This window comes from Pogoniulus pusillus, chromosome 4 (assembly GCF_015220805.1).
Source record: "Pogoniulus pusillus isolate bPogPus1 chromosome 4, bPogPus1.pri, whole genome shotgun sequence".
Taxonomy (NCBI): domain Eukaryota; kingdom Metazoa; phylum Chordata; class Aves; order Piciformes; family Lybiidae; genus Pogoniulus; species Pogoniulus pusillus.
Genome location: NC_087267.1, coordinates 47,785,670 through 47,807,378, shown reverse-complemented (window position 1 = coordinate 47,807,378; position 21,709 = coordinate 47,785,670). Strand labels below are relative to the sequence as shown.

Here is a 21,709-nt window from a genome sequence, read left to right as displayed (position 1 = left end):
GTCGTTAAACAAAAATCCCTCCAGCTGCTTCCAGGAGCTGGGCCCAGGGAAGGGCTGCTGGGGCCAGAAGGTTCCTGGCAGAGAGATGGAGATAAAGGACCTGCAGCTGCAGGGATGGAAGTCCTCCTGCCAAGCCCTTCACAACCATCTCTGGGCTTGACTCAGCCATCAGAGCCTCCAGCCCCACCCCAAACCACCCCAGACACCAAGCTGTGCTCAGTGCCACCTGCTAAGTCACCACCCAGCAGCCCCTTCCAGTCCAGGGACCTTCAGGTCACAATGGACCTGAGATGCTACAGCACAGGAGCTCAGGAGGTTTAACCAGGCCAAGGGCAGGGATCCAGCCAGGGCCACCAGGGCTGCAGAGGTGGGCACAAGCCAAGCTCAGGAGGTGCAACAAGACCAAGGGCAAAGTCTTGCAGCTGGGTGGAGGCAATGCCAAGCACCAATCCAGGCTGGGCAGTGCCAGGCTGGAGAGCAGCCCTGAGCAGAGGGACTTGTGGGTGCTGCTGGAGGAGAAGCTCAGCAGGAGCCAGCAGTGTGCACTTGCAGCCCAGAAAGCCAAGCAGAGCCTGGGCTGCAGCAGCAGCAGTGTGGCCAGCAGGGCCAGGGAGGGGATTCTGCCCCTCTGCTCTGCTCTGCTGAGACCCCACCTGGAGTACTGCATCCAGCTCTGGAGCCCCTGGGACAAGAGGGCTGTGGAGATGCTGGAGAGTGTCCAGAGCAGGGCCAGGAGGATGCTGAGAGGCTGCAGCAGCTCTGCTGTGAGCACAGCCTGAAAGAGTTGGGGCTGTGCAGGCTGCAGCAGAGGAGGCTCCCAGGTGACCTTCTTGTGGCCTGCCAGGGTCTGAAGGGGGCTACAAAAAAGCTGGGGAGGGACTTTTGAGGCTGTGAGGGAGTGGCAGGCCTGGGGGGGATGGAGCAAAGGTGGAGGTGGGGAGAGTGAGGCTGGAGGTGAGGAGGAAGTTGTTGAGCAGGAGAGTGGTGAGAGGCTGGAATGGGTTGCCCAGGGAGGTGGTTGAGGCCCCATGGCTGGAGGTGTTTGAGGCCAGGCTGGCTGAGGCTGTGTGCAGCCTGCTCTAGGGTAGGGTGTCCCTGGGCATGGCAGGGGGTTGGCACTGGCTGCTCCTTGGGGTCCCTTCCAGCCCTGACTATGCTTCTGTGAAGCAGGCCAAGGGCAGGGTCCTGCAGGTGGGATGAGGCCACCAGTGATGGCAGCCCAGGCTGGAGAGCAACCAGCCCTGCTGAGCCCCCACCTGCAGTGCTGCCTCCTGCTCTGCAGCCCCCAGCACAGCACAGCTGTGGACCTGTTAGAGCAGGGCCAGAGGATGCCATGGAGCTGGTCCAAGGCTGGGAAGCTGTGAGGCCAGGCTGGAATTCCACCACCACTGCCCTGCACAACCTGGGCCAGGCCTGGATAACCCTCAAGGGGCAGAAATTGTTCCTCATGGCCAACCTGAACCTCCCCTGGTCCAACCTGAGCCCATTTCCTCTTGTCCCATCAGCTGGCAGAGGACCTTGATGCCCACCTGACTGCAGGCTCTTTCCATGCAGTTGCAGGGGCCCAGAAGGTCTCTCCTCAGCACCCTCTTCTCCAAGCTCAGCACCCCCAGGTCCCTCAGCTGCCCCTCACAAGCTCTCCAGACCCTTCCTCAGCTTTGCTGCCCTGCTCTGGGCCTGCTCCAGCTCCTCAGTGTGCTTGGAATGCAGCAGCAGCTCAGTGTCCTTCGGTGGCTGCAGAAGGCTGGAGTGCAGCTCTCACTTCTCCACCCCATGGTGCTTTCAGTTCTGCTCAGCACTGACCTCTTCCTGTTCCAGGCTGGGCTGTGCCTGCCTCACTCTTACCCAGGGCTCCTGCAGGGACCACTCTGCTCACCTGCTCCTGAGCCTTCCAGCTCTTGCTGAGTTCATCCACTCACAGAGCCAAGCAGGTTCCTCCAAGCTCACCCAGCCCTGCCCAGCACCCAGCCCATGGCACTCAGTGCCCCAGCCAGACTTGGCTGCAACACCTCCAGCCACAGCCACTCCACCACCTCCCTGGGCAGCCCATTCCAGTGCCAATCACTCTCTCTGCCAACAACTTCCTAACAACAGCCAGCCTAGACCTGCCCTGGCACAGCTTCAGGCTGTGTCTCCTCCTTCTTCTGTTGCTGCTTGCCTGGCAGCAGAGCCCAACCCCACCTGGCTACAGCCTCCCTGCAGGCAGCTGCAGGCAGCAATGAGCTCTGCCCTGAGCCTCCTCTGCTGCAGGCTGCACACCCCCAGCTCCCTCAGCCTCTCCTCACAGGGCTGTGCTCCAGGCCCCTCCCCAGCCTTGCTGCCCTGCTCCAAACACCTTCCAGCACCTCAACATCTCTCTGCAATGGAGGAGCCCAGAACTGGACACAGCACTCCAGGGGTGGCCTGAGCAGTGCTGAGCACAGGGGCACAAGAACCTCCCTTGCCCTGCTGCCCACACTGCTCCTGAGCCAGCCCAGGATGCCATTGGCTCTGCTGCCCACCTGGGCACTGCTGCCTCCTCTGCAGCTCCTCTCTCCCAGCACCCCCAGGGCCCTCTCTGCCTGCCTGCTCTCAGCCACTCTGGCCCCAGCCCCAAGTGCTGCTTGGGGTTGTTGTGGCCAAAGTGCAGAACCTGCCCTGGGCCTTGTTCAGTCTCATCCCCTTGGCCTCTGATCAAGTCCTGCCCTCTGCCCAGCACTGCCAGGCCTGGGGTGGAGCAGGAGCCACCAAGGGGCTGTTTTTAGAGCTCAAGTAAATGTTGGTGTCCCAAGGCTGTAATTATGGGGAGTGGGACCCAGAGCTCCGCTGGGAGGCAGCTGGAATTTGCCACCAGGTAAAAATAGAGCAGGATCCTTCCCAGAGCCCCTCTGGTGGCTCCACACATGGCCACAGAGCCACCAGTGGGCCACTCTGTGGGGCAGCCACCAAAGTCCTGTCTTATGTCACCCACAGTGTGGCCAGCAGGAGCAGGGCAGGGACTGTCCCCCTGGACTGGGCACAGCTGGGCTCCTGGGCTCAGTTTCAGAGCCCTCACTCCAGAAGGGGCATTGAGGAGCTGGAGCAGGTCCAGAGAAGGGAAACAAAGCTGAGGAAGGGTCTGGAGAAGGAGGAGAAGGGTCTGGAGAGCTTGTGAGGGGCAGCTGAGGGACCTGGGGGTGCTGAGCTTGGAGAAGAGGGTGCTGAGGAGAGACCTTCTGGGCCCCTGCAACTGCATGGAAAGAGCCTGCAGTCAGGTGGGCATCAAGGTCCTCTGCCAGCTGATGGGACAAGAGGAAATGGGCTCAGGTTGGACCAGGGGAGGTTCAGGTTGGCCATGAGGAACAATTTCTGCCCCTTGAGGGCTGTCCAGGCCTGGCCCAGGTTGTGCAGGGCAGTGGTGGTGGAATTCCAGCCTGGCCTCACAGCTTCCCAGCCTTGGACCAGCTCCATGGCATCCTCTGGCCCTGCTCTAACAGGTCCACAGCTGTGCTGTGCTGGGGGCTGCAGAGCAGGAGGCAGCACTGCAGGTGGGGGATCAGCAGGGCTGGTTGCTCTCCAGCCTGGGCTGCCAGCAAGGTCTTCTCCTGAGTGACAGGACGAGAGGAAGCAGCCCCAGGCTGCCCCAGGGGAGGCTCAGGTTGGCCATGAGGAACAATTTCTGGCCCTTGAGCATTGGCCAGGCCTGGTCCAGTGCTGGAGTCCCCATGGCTGGAGGGGTTTGAAAGCTGTGGAGCTTGGTGCTGAGGGCCATGGGTTGGTGGTACCCTGGCTAAGGGTTGGACTCCATCACCTTCAATATCCCTCCCAACCAACCTGGGATCCCACATCCAGCCTCCATCTCCCTCTTCCAGGTGAGCTGCTCCCCCAGAGCAGCCCCAGGCCCTTCCCCCCAGCCTGCAGTGCTACCAGGGCCTGCTCCCAGCCAGCTGCACAGCCCTGCACTTGGCCTGCCTCAGCCTCCTGGGGCTCACACGGACCAACCCCTGCAGCTCCCAGCCCTCAGCAAGGAGGCAGCTGTGGAGAGCCAGGGCCTGGCTGCTGGGTGGGCAGCTCCTGAGAGGACCATGGCATCATGGGGCTGGAAAAGGCCTCCAAGTCCAAGCACCCACCCAGCACCACCCTGCCCACTGAACCATGTGCCCAGGTGCCACATCTACTTGGCTTTTGAACCCCTCCAAGGATGGTGTCTCCAGCAGCTCCCTGAGCAGGGCAGAGACACCACCAAGAGCCTCTCAGTTCAGCCAGTGCTGCTATGCTCTCTCACATCCTCCTGGCACCACTGCAGCCATCCCCAGGCTGCTCAGGTAGGACAGGGCTTGTGTCCATATAAGGGAAGGCAGCTGGAGGTCTGCAAAGCCACCCAGCAAGCCTCAGCTTCCCCTTTGGGCCTCTTCAACCCACACAAGACAGGCTTCTGGCAGAGTGACAACAGCAGAGGACCAGGAGCAGGACTTGGGTCAACAGCAGAAGGAGCTGGAGCATGCAGAAGTGCTGTGACCTCAGCATGTCCTCAGAGCTCCTCTCCATCAGTCCTGCTCGATGTCTCTCCTGATGACCTGGAGCAGGGCACTGAGTCCAGCAGCAGTGAGTGTGCAGCTGGCACCAAGCTAGGAGCAGTGTGGAGCTGTGGGAGGGTAGCAGAGCCCTGCAGAGGGACCTGGCCAGGCTGCATGGGTGGGCAGAGGCCAAGGGGATGAGACTGAACAAGGCCCAGGGCAGGTTCTGCACTTTGGCCACAACAACCCCAAGCAGCACTTGGGGCTGGGGCCAGAGTGGCTGAGAGCAGGCAGGCAGAGAGGGCCCTGGGGGTGCTGGGGGAGAGGAGGTGAAGCTGAGGCAGCAGTGCCCAGGTGGGCAGCAGAGCCAATGGCATCCTGGGCTGGCTCAGGAGCAGTGTGGGCAGCTGCTCCTCATGAGTTCTCCACATCCTCCCTCAGCTTCACTGCCCTGCTCTGGACCTTCTCCAGCTCCTCAGTGTCTTCCTTGGAGGGGCAATCACAGAATGGTTTAGCTTGGAAAGGACCTCAAAGCTCAGCCACTTCCAACCCGCCTGTGCCATAGGCAGGGACAGCTCCCACTAGAACAGGTCACTCAAAGGCCTCATCCAACCTGGTGCTGAACACCTGCAGGGGGGTTGTGGGGCACAGAAGCAACCAATGTGATCTTTGATCTGTGCCCCACAACCTCCCTGGGCAACCTGTGCCAGGGGCTCACCACCCTCACCCTGTGCCAGTGTGTCTCCACCTTCACTTCTCCCTAACATCCAGTTTCAGTCTCCTCCTCCTCCTATCATTCCCAGACCTTGTCAATAGTCCCTCCCCAGCCCTCCTGGAGCCCCCAGCAGATCCTGCAAGGCCACTCCAAGGTCTCCTCCAAGCCTTCTCCTCCCCAGGCTGCACAGCCCCAACCCTTGTATCTTGCCAAGAGCACCTCTGTGGTGAGGAGCAGAAGAACGTGGCTGGAGGAGCAGGTGACACAACAACTCCTCCAGCACATGGCAAGGCCTGAAGAGCAGCAGCAGCTTCTCCAGCACTTCCCACCCCATGCTAACTGGGAGCAGATGTCTCTGGTGAATGACTCAGAGCAATGAAGCTGCTGAGCTGCCCTCCAACGCCTGTCTCATGACTCTGCCCAACAACAACAACAACTCCACTGCCTGTATCTGCTCCAGCAGCAACTGCAGCCCCCCTGCAGCCCACCAGGGTGAGCCCAAGGCAGGGGAGCCAGCAGACTGGTGCTCCTCGGCAGGATGCCACCCGAGAGCCTCCTCTGCAGAATGCAGAGCCAAGGTCACGGAGTCATGGAGACTGAGAGAGCCAGAGAGGGTCACAGAGGCTCACAGAGTCATGGAGTCACAGAGCCATGGAGAGTCATGGAGCCATGGAGTCACTGAGAGTCATGGAGCCATGGAGTCACTGAGAGTCATGGAGCCATGGAGAGTCATGGAGTCATTGAGAGTCATGGAGTCACTGAGAGTCATGGAATTACAGAGCCATGGGGACTCATAGAGAGTCATAGAGTCATGAAGTCATAGACAGTCATGGACTCACAGAGAGTCATAGAGAGTCATGGAGAGTCAGAGTCCTGGAGTCACAGGGAGTCATAGAGAGCCATGGAGTCACAGTGACATGGAGTCATAGAGAGCCATGGAGTCATAGAGAGCCATGGAGTCATGGAGAGTCACAGAGCCATAGAGAGTCACAGAGCCATAGAGGGTCATGGAGTCACAAAGTCATGTAAAGTCATGGAGAGTCAGAGAATCATAGAGAGTCATAGAGTGTCACAGAGTCATGGAGTTATAGAGAGTCATGGAGCATGGGACAGACATGGAGTCACACTGAGCCATGGAGCCATGGGGTGTCATGGAGAGTCATGGAGTTAGAGAGTCACAGAATCAGAGAATGACAGAGTTGTAGAGTCACAGAGGCAGAGAATCACAGGATCAGAGCCACAGAGTCACAGAGCCAAGCAGGTTGGCAGAGCCCTCCAAGCTCACCCAGCCCTGCCCAAGCACCCAGACCATGGCACTAAGTGCCCCAGCCAGGCTTGGCTTCAACACCTCCAGCCACAGCCACTCCACCACCTCCCTGGGCAGCCCATTCCAATGCCAATCACTCTCTCTGACAACAACTTCCTCCTCACATCCAGCCTAGACCTGCCCTGGCACAGCTTCAGCCTGGGTCCCCTTCATCTGCTGCTGGCTGCCTGGCAGCAGAGCCCAACCCCACCTGGCTACAGCCTCCCTGCAGGCAGCTGCAGGCAGCAATGAGCTCTGCCCTGAGCCTCCTCTGCTGCAGGCTGCACCCCCCCAGCTCCCTCAGCCTCTCCTCACAGGGCTCTGCTCCAGGCCCCTCCCCAGCCTTGCTGCCCTGCTCCAAACACCTTCCAGCACCTCAACATCTCTCTGCAATGGAGGAGCCCAGAACTGGACACAGCACTGCAGGGGTGGCCTGAGCAGTGCTGAGCACAGGGGCAGAAGCAGCTCCCTTGTCCTGCTGCCCACACTGCTCCTGAGCCAGCCCAGGATGCTCTGCGGCTCGCTCCCATCTGCCTGCTGCTTCCTCTGGGTGCTGGGCAGGTCCTCCTCATCCTCCCCTAAGCTCTGCTCACCCACACAAACACCTGACACATCACCAGCAGCAGCCTCTAAGCTCCTGGGTGAGCACTGCTGGAGATGGTGAGCAGCACAGGAGCCTCCCCCTGCCGCAGCAGCTGACCCGGAGCAGCCTCCCTGCCCCGCAGCCTAACTGGGGCTCCTCAGCTCAGCCAGCAGCTTAGCTCTCCTGCCTCCTAATCACCCCCACGGGCAGCTGCCACCCAGCTCCACGGCAGCCTCCAGCCTTCTGCTTCCTCCCACATGAGTCTGCTGATGCCCAAACCCAGCAGACCTCCATTCTAGCTGCTCCCAGACACAGCTCCTAAGCCACCTCCTTGCTGAGGCCTCTGCTGGCACCGCAGCCACTCCTGCAGGAGCAGCACACAGTCAGCCAGGGCTGGAAGGGGCCCCAAGGAGCAGACAGTGCCAACCCCTGCCATGCCCAGGGACACCCTACCCTAGAGCAGGCTGCACACAGCCTCAGCCAGCCTGGCCTCAAACACCTCCAGCCATGGGGCCTCAACCACCTCCCTGGGCAACCCATTCCAGCCTCTCACCACTCTCCTGCTCAACAACTTCCTCCCCACCTCCAGCCTCACTCTCCCCACCTCCAGCTTTGCTCCATTCCCCCCAGGCCTGCCACTCCCTCACAGCCTCAAAAGTCCCTCCCCAGCTTTTTTGGAGCCCCCTTCAGATCCTGGAAGGCCACCAGAAGGTCACCTGGGAGCCTCCTCTGCTGCAGCCTGCACAGCCCCAACTCTCTCAGTCTGTGCTCACAGCAGAGCTGCTGCAGCCTCTCAGCATCCTCCTGGCCCTGCTCTGGACACTCTCCAGCATCTCCACAGCCCTCTTGTCCCAGGGGCTCCAGAGCTGGATGCAGGACTCCAGCTGGGGTCTCAGCAGAGCACAGCAGAGGGGCAGAATCCCCTCCCTGGCCCTGCTGGCCACACTGCTCCTGCTGCAGCCCAGGCTCTGCTTGGCTTTCTGGGCTGCAAGTGCACACTGCTGGCTCCTGCTCAGCTTCTCCTCCAGCAGCACCCCCAAGGGCCTCTGCTCAGGGCTGCTCTCCAGCCTGGCACTGCCCAGCCTGCATTGGTGCTTGGCATTGCCTCCACCCAGCTGCAGGACCTTGCCCTTGGTCTTGTTGCACCTCCTGAGCTTGGCTTGTGCCCACCTCTGCAGCCTGCCCAGGTGCCCCTGGCTGGATGCCTGCCCTCAGCCTGGCTGCTGCAGCACACAGCTTGGTGTGGGCAGCAAACCTGCTGAGGCTGCACTCAGTGCCTCTGCCCATGGCACCCACAGAGATGTTGAACAAGACTGGTCCCAGAGGGACTCCACTTGCCCCTGGCCTGCACTTGGCCATGGAGCCAGTGACAGAGAAGATGAAGCCAACCATTGGCCTCCAGCTTGATCCACTCCACGGAGATCACAGAATGGTTTAGCTTGGAAAGGACCTCACAGCTCAGCCACTCCCAACCCCCCTGTGCCATAGGCAGGGACAGCTCCAGCTAGAACAGGTCACTCAAAGGCCTGCCCTAGAGCAGGCTGCACACAGCCTCAGCCAGCCTGCCCTTAAACACCTGCAGCCATGGGGCCTCAGCCACCTCCAAGCCAGGTCTCCTCCTAAGTGATGGAACAACAGAAAAGACCTCAAGTTGCTCCAGGGGAGGTTGAGGCTGGCCATGAGGAAGCCCTATGGACCCAGCACTCCTCCCACAGCCTCCCCAGGACAGCCTGCAGTAATTCACCACAAGGCAAACTCATCCCAGCTCAGCACCTCCAGAAGGACACTGGACCTTCTCCTGGCTTGGAAGCCAGCATGGGTCACCTTTGGAAGGGGTAGGGACTCGACCTGACCAGGAAAAGCCAAGGTTTTGGTGGCAACCAGCTCAGGTGGGAGCCTTTTGCAGCGGGGAGGAAGATGCTGCAGAGAGGAGATGAGCACCACCAGCAGCTCTCTGCTGCACTTCCTACAGCTGCCCACAACCCAGCCTCACTTCAACCAAAGAGACTCAACTTCTCCACCCCAGAGAGCTTCCTCCACAAAGGCTTCACCAAGCCCAACAGCCACCTGCAGGACTTCTCCCCGATGCTCTTCCTTGTGCCTCGTCTCCACCGCCTGTCCCAGCCCACCTCCTCCAAACCCCCCAGCTGGCTTGGGTGGAGCAGCCTTGGACAGCAGAAAGGAGGGCTCCTGCAAGCAGGATGACTCCAGGATGTCAGTGTGGTGGTGGGAAGGGACCTCTGAAGCTCACCCACCCTGCTCCAGCAGGGGCAGGCACAGCAGCTTGCACAGGATCACAACATGCAGGCAGGGTTGGAAGCTCTCCAGAGAAGGAGACTCCACAACCTCTCTGGGCAGCCTGCTCCAGAGCTCTACCACCCTCTGAGTCAATCATCTTCCCTTGATGGAACCTCTTGGGCTGGCCAAGCCAACCTGACAGAGGCTGAACCCCACCAGGATGGGGCTGAGAGAACTTTCCACCATGTCCTACTCAGGTTCTGACCTGGTGGAGATGAGCCCATGGAGAAATTCACACCAAGATGTTCCCTGTGCCATATTTAGACTCTTTCAAAGCTCTCATCCCACTCAGTGACCTTTGGGAGCCACCAACTAACCACATGAGACATCTGCAGGGCCTCCAGCCACCCCAGCAGCTCCAGGAGAGGCTGGCAGCAGGAGGTGCAACCCAGCTGAGCTCCGGCAGCCACAGGAAGCAGCCAGCCCAAAGATGCAGAGGGCAAGGAGAAGTGGTGAGGGACCTCACAGCTCCTGCACAGCCCTGCCAGGGAGCAGGCACCCCAAGCCAGCCTGAGGCAGCCACCTTGCATGCCATGGCTGCAAGCACAGCTGCTGGACAAGCCAGCAACAGGGTGCCAGGGCCTACGAGCCCAGGAAGCCATCGAGACAAGGAGGTGACCACCTAGAGACCACCTGCTGCTGAGACCCCACCTGCAGTGCTGGGGCCAGCTCTGCACTCCTCAGCACTGCAGAGCCAGGGACCTGCTGGCCTCTGGGCTCTCTGCAGCAGCTCTCTGCACCTGGGGGGCTGGGACCTGCTGGCCTCTGGGCTCTCTGCAGCAGCTCTCTGCACCTGGGGGGCTGGGACCTGCTGGGCTCTGGGCTCTCTGCAGCAGCTCTCTGCACCTGGGGGGCTGGGACCTGCTGGCCTCTGGGCTCTCTGCAGCAGCTCTCTGCACCTGGGGGGCTGGGACCTGCTGGGCTCTGGGCTCTCTGCAGCAGCTCTCTGCACCTGGGGGGCTGGGACCTGCTGGGCTCTGGGCCCTCTGCAGCAGCTCTCTGCACCTGGGGGGCTGGGACCTGCTGGGCTCTGGGCTCTCTGCAGCAGCTCTCAGCACCTGGGCAGCCTGCTCTAGGGCAGGGTGTCCCTGGGCATGGCAGGGGGGTTGGAACTGGCTGCTCCTTGGGGTCCCTTCCAACCCTGACTGATTCTATGACTCTCTCCAGCAGCTCTCTTCAACTGGGGAGCCCAGAACTGGACTCAGTTCTCCAGCTGGGGCCTCACCAAGGCAGAGTAGAGAGGAAGAAGAACCTCCCTTGACCTGCTGGCCACACTCTTCCCAGGTTGCCCAGAGAGGTGGGAGATGTCCCAGCCTTGGAGCCATACCAGGTCAGGCTGGGGTGGGCTCTGAGCAGCCAAGCTGCAGATGTCCCTGCTGAGTGCAGGGGTGCTGGGCTGGATGACTTCTGCAGGGCCCTTTTCACTGGGCCAACCCCCAGCAGTGCCCAGGAGAGCTCTGAAGGTTCCCTCTCCACCCCAGCCAGTCTGGGCTTCTACCTCCACAGACACCCAAAGGCTACCTGAGGTCCCACTGCCTTCCCCTGTGGCACAGCCCACTCTCTGCCCACACAGAAGGTCCCATCCAGCCCCTCCTGGGTGCTGTGAGGGTTCCTCAGGCCTGGTTGGGTTCTGCTGGCAGGGAGATGGTGGCACAGCTCAGCATGGCACAGCCACCTGAGCTCTGGCTCCAAGAGCAACCCAACCTGCCCAGCAATTAGTCACCTGCAGAGGAAGGTGGCACTTCCTCCAGGCATGTCAGCTCCAGGCAGGGTGTGGAAGGAGACAGGGCAGGACATGGGGAATGAGCCACACTGATACACAGAATCCAGGGGACCATCTCCACATCCTCAGTGAAAGGGCCTTGGTGATGCCCAGCAGAGGCTGGCACATCACCTGGGCACGAGTCTGGCCTCAAAGCACCCAGCACAGCTTGGGAAGGCCCAGAAGATGCAGACTGGGGTGGGGAAGCCTGACCCCAACTCACTGAGGTGGTGCTGGACAAGGTCATCCAACAAGAGAAGCTCAGAGCATCAGGCTGGGAGGAGCCTCAGCATCATCTGGTCCAACCCCTGCTCCAGACAAGGTGGCCTAGCCCCCAGGCAGCTAAACCTCCGAGGTGGCCACTGATGGTGCCCACTGCTGCCCTGGGGAGATCACTCCAGGGGCTGACTGTCCTTGTGGTGGAGAAGGTCTGCCTGCAGGTCCCCATCACCCCCCAGTGCCCACCCAGGCAGGGCTGGGAGGGACCCCAAGGAGCAGACAGTGCCAGCCCCCTGCCATGCCCAGGGACACCCTACCCTAGAGCAGGCTGCACACAGCCTCAGCCAGCCTGGCCTCAAACACCTCCAGCCATGGGGCCTCAACCACCTCCCTGGGCAACCCATTCCAGCCTCTCACCACTCTCCTGCTCAACAACTTCCTCCTCAGGCCCAGTCTGAACCTGCTCACCTCCAGCTTTGCTCCATGAGGTTGCCCCAGCTCCTGGCACCTCACCCCAGCAAGGTCCTCCATGACTGTGGCATCTCAGCAGCTCTGCAGCAGAAGGTGCCCACAGGGTCCTGGACACTTCTCCATCCTCACCTCTCCATTAGAGCTCAGTCACAGAATCAACCAGGTTGGAAAAGATCTCCAGGGTCATCGAGTCCAACCTCTCACCTAACACCTTCTTGTTAACTAAGCCCTGGCACTCAGTGCCCCAGCCAGGCTTGGCTGCAACTCCTCCAGGCATGGCCACTCCACCACCTCCCTGGGCAGCCCATTCCAATGCCAATCACTCTCTCTGACAACAACTTCCTAACAACAGCCAGCCTAGACCTGCCCTAGCACAGCTTCAGGCTGTGTCCCCTTCTGTCCCTGGCTGCCTGGCAGCAGAGCCCAACCCCACCTGGCTACAGCCTCCCTGCAGGCAGCTGCAGGCAGCAATGAGCTCTGCCCTGAGCCTCCTCTGCTGCAGGCTGCACCCCCCCAGCTCCCTCAGCCTCTCCTCCCAGGGCTGTGCTTCCCAAGCAGCTCTTCTCTCACTCTGTTCTAAAGACCAAGTCCAAGTGCTCCTGGACTCACACACTTGTGCAATGGGTTGGGTTGGAAGGGACCCCAGAGATCAGCCCGTTCCAACCCCCCTGCCACGGGCAGGGACACCTCCCATCAGCCCAGCTCGCTCAAGGCCTCATCCAGCCTGGCCCTGAGCACCTCCAGGGAGGGACATCCATTCTCCTGCCACCATCTCCACCAGAGCTGCCCAGTTCTGTGCCCCACACCAGCAGCCAGGGCCCCAAAGCCTGCCCGAGGGGTACAAAGCAGTGCAGGCGACAGCAGATTCCCAGCACAGACACACACAGTCCTCAGCTGGGGGCTGACCATGGAGCCCCCCCAGGGTCTCCAGCCACGGGCAGGAGGAAGTGGAAGCTCCACTCAGTCAAGATACCACCTTGGGAAGAGCTCCACCACTAAAGAAGGAGGACCAGGGGCTGTGTGCTCCGGGCAGGACAGGGTCCCCTGGTCCCAGGGACAGCCACCCCCAGACCAAGGGCTGCAGCTTCTGCTCAGCCTCCATCCCACCCACACCTGGTGACGGCCTCCAAGCCACTGCCGGGTGACCTGCCCAGGCTGGCATCACCCAAACACGGCGGGACCGGCACGGCCGTGCCCGTAACGCGGCGGGACCGGCACGGCCGTGCCCGTAACGCGGCGGGACCGGCACGGCCGTGCCCGTAACGCGGCGGGACCGGCACGGCCGTGCCCGTAACGCGGCGGGACCGGCACGGCCGTGCCCGTAACGCGGCGGGACCGGCACGGCCGTGCCCGTAACGCGGCGGGACCGGCACGGCCGTGCCCGTAACACGGCGGGATCAGGCCTGTGTGCTCAGGTGGAGAGGTGAGGGCTGGGGGCTGAGCTCCCCTGCTGCAGCAGCCCCGCCAGAGCCCAGCAGCCACCGAGCACCACCTGGCAAACACGGGCGGAGGGAGGCCAGAAGAAGGGCTCGGAGGGCAGGGCCGGGAGCGAGGTGCCGGCGGCGCCAGCCCTGCCTCGGCCCCTGCCGCAGCTGCTCCCGGCTGGCGCTGCCATCACAGGCCCTCGGCCTCCCGACCGCGACACCGGGCGCGGGCTGAGGGAAGATGCCCATGGGTGCGTCTGGAGCCTCCAAGGCAACAGCTTCAAACCCATCGTGACGCGGAGCCGGCCCCCGAGTGCCCGGCGCAGGGGCTGCGGTGACAGCTCGGCCAGCGGTGACAGCCCGGCCCGGTGCTGCCAGGCCCTGCCCGGCGCTGCTAGGCCTTGCCCGCGTTCCCACACCCCACCCCAGGCCTCCTCGCAACCCCGGCCGGTTAAAGCACCCTGCTGGTCCCCCTGGCTGTCCAGGCCGGTCCCTCCCCACCGCCGGTACCGGCTGCAGAGCCACCCGCGGGCCCAGCCAAGCCCCCGCCACGTCGCTCAGGCGCGGCCCGTACATTCAAGGCGCCTCCCCTGGCCCCTCCAGGCTTGGCACAGGCCCGGCTCCCCGGTGTGTGCACCCCTCCCGTCCCCTCCACCTCCACTCCGCCGCAGGTGACAGCGATCGAGCTCCTCCCGCCGGGCCCCCCCACACCACCGCCACCGCTTCTCACCGCGTTTGCCGGGGTCGTAGCCTACGAGGACGAAGTAATCGGCCAGGCGGGCCATGGCGGGGCGGGGCGGGCGCGGCCGGGCCGGCAGAGGAGGAGAGGTGGGCTCAGAGCCCCGGTGCCGGTGCCGGTGCCGGTGCCGCCGCCGCTGCGCCCCGCAGCCGCCCGCCGCCCGCCGCCATCTTGGCCCCCAGCGCGGCTGCAGCGGGCCGGGCGCAGCGCGCGTGCGCGGCAGGCGCAGGGAGGGGGCGGGCGAGGCCCTATTGGACAGGCGCGGGGATGGGGGCGGGGCCGAGCGGGGAGGGGGCGGGGCAGGGCTCAGGGGCGGGGCTCCCGAAGGGGCGTGGCGCCCCGAGGGGGCGTGGTTCGGGGCAGTGGGCGTGGCCTGCCGCAGGGAGGGGCCGCGGCGGGAGGGGTCCCCGGGATGGGCAGGTGGAGAGTGCTGGGGACGGGGGAGAGAGGAGCCGGCGGGGAGGGACCGCCCGCTGCGGGGGACCGAACCCACGCACACCCCGGGCACGGGTAGGGCAGGGCAGAGCAGAGCAGGGGTAGAGTACAATAGAGTAGAGTAGAACAGAGGAGAATCGTATAGAACAGAACAGGAGTAGAGTAGAATGGAACAGAACTCAAACCAGGTTGGCAGAGCCCTCCAAGCTCACCCAGCCCAGCCCAGCACCCAGACCTGCCCAGGCACACAGACCCAGGCACTGAGTGCCCCAGCCAGGCTTGGCTGCAACACCTCCAGGCACAGAGACTCCACCACCTCCCTGGGCAGCCCATTCCAATGCCAATCACTCTCTCTGACAACAACTTCCTCCTCACATCCAGCCTAGACCTGCCCTGGCACAGCTTCAGCCTCTGGCCCCTTCTTCTGTTGCTGGCTGCCTGGCAGCAGAGCCCAACCCCACCTGGCTACAGCCTCCCTGCAGGCAGCTGCAGGCAGCAATGAGCTCTGCCCTGAGCCTCCTCTGCTGCAGGCTGCACCCCCCCAGCTCCCTCAGCCTCTCCTCACAGGGCTCTGCTCCAGGCCCCTCCCCAGCCTTACTGCCCTGCTCCAAACACCTTCCAGCACCTCAGCATCTCTCTGCAATGGAGGAGCCCAGAACTGGACACAGCACTCAAGGTGTGTCTCCCCCTCCAGTGCATGGGGGATCCCCAGTATGAACAGACACTGGAGTGCAGGGACCCTCCCCACCACCACTACACACGGAAACCCCTCTCAGATGTGTCTGCACCCTCCCTTCTCGGTTCCATCTTGCACAGCCCCTCCAGATGTGCAACACTCCTCCCAGATGTTCATGGTCTCCTCATTACCATATGTCCCCTCCAGATGTGCAACACTCCTCCCAGATGTTCATGGTCTCCTCATTACCATATGTCCCCTCCAGATGTGCAACACCTCTCCCAGATGTTCATGATCTACCCTGCCCCATTCCACTGCCAACCCTTTCTATCTCATCCCATTCCCATTCCCTATCCCACTGCACCCCCATCCACCCCAGCCTCATCTCATTCCCACCCCATTCCCATCCCCCTTCCCACCCCTTTCCATCCCCTCTCAGTCCAGCCCAGCCCCATCCCATTCCCATTCTGTACCCATCCCAGCAGGGCTGTGCCCAGCTGCCCAGGGGATGAAGCCCAGCAGGCACAGGCCATGGCACAGCTGCTGCCAGAGCCGGGAGTGAGTCACCAGAGCAGAACACGCTTCCCACTCCCACGCGGGAGCAGGACGTGGGGAGCGTGTGGAATGGGGGGGCAGCTCCAAGCTGGGCACACTGATGGGCACTGGAGCCGGAAATGCCAGAGGGCAGGGAATGGGCAGTGCCAAGGCTAAGCTGGATTCCATGGGATCCCTTGGGAAGGGGGTGCCAGGGCTGCATCTGTGTGATTCCACAGGAAGGAGGTGCCAGGGCTGGGCTGGATCCCATGGGATCCCTTGGGAAGGAGGTGCCAGGGATGGACTTGGCTGCTCTCCATGGATATGGTGTGCCAGGGCTGCTCCTGCTCCTTCCCCTTCTCCTACTCTGCTCCTGCTGCTCCTCCTGATCTGCTCCTGCTCCCAATTCTGCCCCTGATCCTGCTCCTCCTCTTCCTTCTCCTTATTCCTGCCTTTTCTTTCCTCTGCTCCTGCTCCTCACCTTGCTTCTTTTCCTCACCTGCTCTCGCTCCCAGTCCTGCTCCCAGCCCTGCTCCCAGCCCTCCTTCTGCTCCCAATCGGACCCTGCTCTGGTCTTGCTCCTGCTGTTCCTTTTCCTCATCTCTTCTTTCTCCTCCTTCCCCTTCCCTTTCTCCTTCTCCTTCTCCTTTCCCATCTCCTTCTCCTGCTTCTCCTCTTCCTCCTTCTCCTGCTTCTCCTCTTCCTCCTTCTCATCCTTCTTCTTTTCCTTCCCCTTCCCCATCCTTTTCCCTTCCCCTTCCCTTTCCCTTTCCCCTTCTCCTTCTCCTCCTTCTCCTTCTCCTTGCTCTTCCCCTCCTCCTCCTCTTTTTCCCAGCATGTGGCATGTGTGCCTCCACCATGGCACACAGACACCAGCTTGGGCACCCTAGAGTTTTGGGAGCTCCTTACCCCAGCCTGGCACCATGGGCATGGGGGGCAGCAGGAAGGGGATGCAGCGTGGGCACCCCCACCACGAAGCACAGCTCCCAGTTTGGGCACCCTGTGGTACTGGGGCTCCTTGCCCCATCCCCACCCTGGCACCACAGGGGAGTAGGGGGTGGCAGTGAGTATGGGGACCCCTCGAGTGCCCAACATCCAGGGGCACCCCCACAGCCTGGCAACCTGGCCGGTGCCACCCTGCCAGCAGCACTTCCCACAGCTCCCAGTTTGGCCCAGCAGCTTCCTGGAGGCGGCGGGGGTGGAGGGGGGGGGGCTGGGACTGGTCCTTACTGGTTTGGGAAGGTCCCGTGGGATGGGAACGGCATCGACCTGACTTGGCCCCGTGCGAGCAGGGGCACGTCCCACAGCCACGCAGCTGGCAGCGCTGGCGAGCACCGGAGCACTGCCGCTGCCCTGGGATGCGCTGGCAGCAACGGGATGCTGGGCTGGGCTGCACCGGGAGCACTGAGGGCGTAGGGGGCACTGGGGCACTGGGCTGCACAGGTGGCACTGGGAGCACTGGGAGCACTGAGGGCATAGGGGGCACTGGGGCACTGGGCTGCACAGAGGGCACTGGGTTGTATTGGGGGCACTGGGAGCACTGAGGGCACAGGGGGCACTGTGGCACTGTGCTGCTCTGGGGGCGCTGGGTTGTACCGGGGGCACTGAGGACACAGGGGGCACTGGGGCACCGGGCTACACAGAGGGCACTGGGTTGTACTGGGGGCACTGAGGGCACAGGGGCCACTGTGCTGCTCTGAGGGCGCTGGGTTGTACCGGGGGCACTGAGGGCACAGGGGGCACTGTGCTGCACAGGGGGCACTGGGATGTACCCGGGGACACTGAGGGCACAGGGGGCACTGAGGGCACAGGGGGCACTGGGGCACTGGGCTGCACAGAGGGCAGGGGGTTATACTGGGGGCACTGAGGGCACAGGGGGCTCCCGTCGCAGTCCCCCCGCGGGCGGGTTCCCGGTCGATGCCGGGGAGCGCAGCCGGGGGGTGAGCGGAACCGTTGCGGGGTGCCCACCCCCGCCCCTTCGCCCCCGTCCCCTCCCAGTCCCCCCCAGTTTCCCCAGAGGCTCCTCCCTGGCCCCTCCCGCTCCTGCCGGCCCTATTTAACCGGGAGCGGGACGGGAGCGGCCGCAGCGAGCCGGGCACGGAGCCACCGCGCCCCCGCCACTTGCCCGCCGCACCGGTACCCCCTCCCGGCGCAGGTACCCCCGGGACGCCCCCACCCCCCGGGCTGCGGGGCTGGGCAAGCACCGGGACGGACCGGCAAGGGCTGGGAGGGACCGGGAAGGCCCCGGGGGGAGGGGAGGGAGCGGGGAGGGGCGGGGGGAGCGCCGCGGTGCGCCGCGGTGCGGGGCTGGGACCCAGCGCCGCTCCTGTGCCGCCCGCAGCCCCCCGGTGCGGCCCCGCCATGAGAGCCCGGTGGGCACTGCGCTGCTGCCTCAGCCTGCTGCTGCCGCTGCTGCGCCTGCCCCGCGCCGCCCGCGCCAGGTGAGATGCCAGCTGCCTGCCCTGCCCTGCCCCTGCCCCCTGCCCGCACCCCTGCCCCTGCCCCTGCCCCTGCCCTGCCTGCCCTGCCCCTGCCCTGCCCGCACCCCTGCCCCTGCCCCCTGCCCCCTGCTCCCTGCCCTGCCCGCACCCCTGTCCGCACCTCTGCCCCTGCCCCTGCCCCCTGCCCGCACCTCTGCCCCTGCCCCCTGCCCTGCCCGCACCCCTGACCCTGCCCCTGCCCTGCCTGCCCTGCCCCTGCCCCTGCCCCTGCCCTGCCCGCACCCCTGCCCCTGCCCCTGCCCCTGCCCTGCCTGCCCCTGCCCGCACCTCTGCCCCTGCCTGTGCCCTGCCTGCCCCTGCCCTTACCCCTACACCTGTCTGTGTCCTGCCTATGCCCCTGCCCGCGCTCCCCGCGGGTGTCTCTGCCTGCACCCTGATGGTGCCTCCTACCTGTGCCCCCTGTCCCTCCCTATACCCTGCCGGTACCTCTTGCCTGTACCTGCCTACACCCTGCCTGTGCCTCTACCGCTGCCTGCACCTTGTCTTTACCCCTGCTTGCACTCTCTGCCCTGCCTGCATCCCCTGTGTCCCCTGCCTGGGTGGGCTCCTTCCCCTGCCTTCACCTTGCCTGTGCTTCCACGCCCCCTGCCTGCAATTCCTGCCTGTACCATGCCTGTGCTCCTGCCTGTAGCTCTTGTGCCCCCTGCCTGCAGTTCCTTCTTGTACCCTGCCCGTGCCCCTGCCTGTACTCTGTGCCCCTTGCCTGCACCCTCTGCCCGTGCCCCTGCCTGTACCTTTACCCCTGGCTGACCTCTGCCTGCATCCCCTTCCCGAGGCAGTTCTGTGTGTCCCCCCCCCGCTCTGGCCCTGCCCATCCCCTCCCTGTGCCACCCTCGTGGGGAACTGGCGACACTGGGCTCAAGGGTGGGCACCTCCTGCCAGAGCTGTGGGATGGCACTGGGGATTCCCCAGGATAGGGAAAGCAGGCAGCAGGCAGAGGGTAGGTTCCTCCTGCCACAGCTGTGCCAATGTGCCGCCAGAGCCATGTGCCCCGTGGCACCACATGCCACCACCACGTGTCTGGTGCCAGCACTGGGTGCCACCACCACGTGCCACCACTGCCAGAGCCACCTGGGTGCCAGGGATTCCTGCTGAGCACCGACCTGGAGTGGCAATGGGTAGCACAGCCCCAGGAGTGCCAGCTCCAGCATGCCAGCGGGCAGAGGCACCCTCATTTGCCACCCTGGGGGATGGCCTGGGGGGGTGGTGGTGGCAGTGCCAGGTGGCTTGGCATCAGGCTTGGCACGGGGCTGACACAGGGGCCACACAGGGTCCTTTGCCTGAGGGAGACCAGTGGGGGGGCATGGGGGTGTTCCAGTGCCACTGGGATGGGGGGAAGGGGCTGTGCCAGGCAGCTGTGCCAAGCACGTAGCACATGGGGAGCACCTTCCCTGCTGCCTCCTCCTCTTCCTCCTCCTCCTGGGCTGAGCAGAGAAGCTGGGAGGGGGCAAACAACGTGGCACTCTGGGCACTGCCAACCCCCCTCTGCCCCTCTGCCAGGGCTCTGCCCACTTCTACTGACCTCCTGCCACTCTCTTTTAGAGCCCACCCGGAGCAGGGACCTGCCCTGCCCTCACTCCTCGGGGACCACCCTGGAATGCTGCCACCCACCCTGGCACAGCCCACAGGCAGCCCCCAGCACAGGGTGATCACTTCAAAGCTGGCACCTCAGCTCGGCGCCCACCTGGCACTCCAGCACAAGCTGCTCGCCCCCAAGCTGGCACCTGGGCGCAGACTGCTTGCCCTGAGGCTCTCTCCACACCGTGGTGCCCGCCTGGCACCCCAGCAGAGACTGCTCGCTCCAAAGCTGCCACCTTGGCTTGGTGCCCACTTGGCACCCTGGCACAAGCATCTGACCTCGAAGTTCACCCCACAGCTCCGACTGCTGACCCCACAGCTGGCACCTCGCCTCGGTGCCCACTTGGCACCCCAGGATGGACTGCTGCCCCCGCAGCTGGCACCTCGCCTCGGTGCCCACCGGCGCAGGCTGCTGACCCCACAGCTGGCAGCCCGCTTCCACCTCGGTGCCCGCCTCGGTGCCCGCCGTGCCCAGGGTGCCCGCCGTGCCCAGGGTGCCCGCAGCCGGCGGCATGCCGGAGGGCAGCTGGTGCGGGTGGGCTGCGTGCTGGGCACGTGCCAGGTGCAGAACCTGAGCCACCGCCTGTGGCAGCTGGTGGGGCACCCTGGGCACCGCGACCTGGCCCCCGTCAACCCCAACAGCCCCCATAGCTACGGCTGAGGGCACCAGGGCGGGCACCTCGCCAGGCACCCCCTGCTCAGCCAATGCCAGATGTGCCCAGGGTCCCCTCTTGAGGGGGTGCCCGGTGCCACTTTGCAGCCCTGGTGGCCCCAACAGGGACATGTGGCCTACGGAAGAGGGAGAGGGGACAGCGGGCACAGGATGGGCACCTTGTGCCAGGGCTGTGGAAAGGCATCAGGGGGTCCCCAGGACCAGGGGACAGTGGGCACAGGGTGGGCAACCTGTGCCAGGGCTGTAGGAGGGCATCCAGGGGTCTCTAGGATGAGGAAACAGGAGCCAGTGGGCATAGAGTGGGCATCTCATACCAGCATTGTGGGATGGCATCAGGGAATCCCTAGGATGAAGGGACAGTGGGCACAGGGTGGGCACCTTGTGCCAGGGCTGTGGAAATGCATCAGGATGTCCCCAGGACCAGGGGACAGGGGGCACAGAGTGGGCACCTTGTGCCACAGGCGTGGCATGGCATCAGGGGGTCCCCAGGGTGAGGGCACAGGGTGGCACCTCATGCCAAGGCCGTGGGATGACCCCAATGCCATCAGGGCACCGAGATGCCCACAGGGGTGGCTTGGTGACCCGAGGTGGCCTTTTGTGCCTGCTCTGGCTGGGACAGGGCATGAGTCCAAGGGGCACTGGGGGGCGTGGGGTGGCACTGGTGGCACTGGTGCTGACTCCAGCCCCATGCCGTGCCCAGCCAGGGTGGCACAGCTCCCCCCCCACTACCCTGGAGGGCCCAGCAGCGGGTGAGGGGCACCCACGGAGGTCCCAAGCTGGCACATTAAGGGTGGGAGTGCCTTGCCCTGTGCCCACCCCCTCCAGTGCCCAGCGTTTGAGCTGAAGGATGCACTGCCCACGTGGGCACCTGCTTGACTGTGTCCCACAGCACCCTTGGGTGCCCTCGAGGCTGTGGGCAACCCAGGTTGGCACCAGGGTGGGAGTGGGCACTGCATGGCATTTTGGGTGCAAACTGGATGGGTTTGTGTCAAATAAAATCCATGAGGAGCTGGCACAGCTGGCACCGAGGAGGGGCATGGGCTGGGGGGCAGGAGGTGCTCACCCTCCTGGCAGCCACAGCTGGCACTGAGGAGGGGCATGGGCTGGGGGGCAGGAGGTGCTCACCCTACTGGCAGCCACAGCTTCCAGTGCCAGCCCAGTGGGCACAGCAGCCTGACACCCCCCAAGCAATGGGGGGGAGGAGGAGGAAGATGAAGGCTTTAGAGAGAGGGCGTACAGGGATGGTGCCCACGGCGGGGGGGCAGTGGGACAGTGCCAATTGCCAGCGCTGTGCCCAGGGCAGGGGGGGAGCACAGCAGT

General features: G+C 64.0%; 2 protein-coding genes across 8 annotated transcripts in view; one reads left to right on the top strand and one right to left on the bottom strand.

The window, feature by feature from the left end:
* SBF1 (SET binding factor 1) overlaps nt 1-14,114 on the bottom strand; it is a 92,814-nt gene extending 78,700 nt beyond the window's left edge. For all 7 annotated transcript variants that reach the window (XM_064142811.1, XM_064142816.1, XM_064142817.1 and 4 more), the window contains exon 1: nt 13,984-14,114. In XM_064142811.1, the coding sequence (XP_063998881.1) occupies nt 13,984-14,038 (55 nt within the window). In that variant the 5' untranslated portion in view covers nt 14,039-14,114. The remainder of the gene's footprint in view (nt 1-13,983) is intronic.
* On the top strand, nt 14,037-21,406 carry ADM2 (adrenomedullin 2). The gene is made up of 4 exons (XM_064141609.1): nt 14,037-14,502; nt 17,646-17,792; nt 17,979-18,078; nt 19,681-21,406. Exons 1-4 carry the CDS (start codon nt 14,037-14,039, stop codon nt 20,375-20,377), a joined length of 1,410 nt encoding a protein of 469 aa, XP_063997679.1. The 3' UTR covers nt 20,378-21,406.
* Nucleotides 21,407-21,709: the final 303 nt, after the last annotated feature.

Excerpts from the sequence above, each read along its gene's own strand:
- ADM2 (XM_064141609.1), top strand. The coding sequence starts at position 14,037 with ATGGCGGGGCGGGGCGGGCGCGGCCGGGCCGGCAGAGGAGGAGAGGTG. Across the intron at positions 14,503-17,645 it reads CACGCACACCCCGGGCACGG|TTTCCCCAGAGGCTCCTCCC; the intron begins GTAGGGCAGGGC and ends AGTCCCCCCCAG. Across the intron at positions 18,079-19,680 it reads CCCCGCGCCGCCCGCGCCAG|AGCCCACCCGGAGCAGGGAC; the intron begins GTGAGATGCCAG and ends ACTCTCTTTTAG.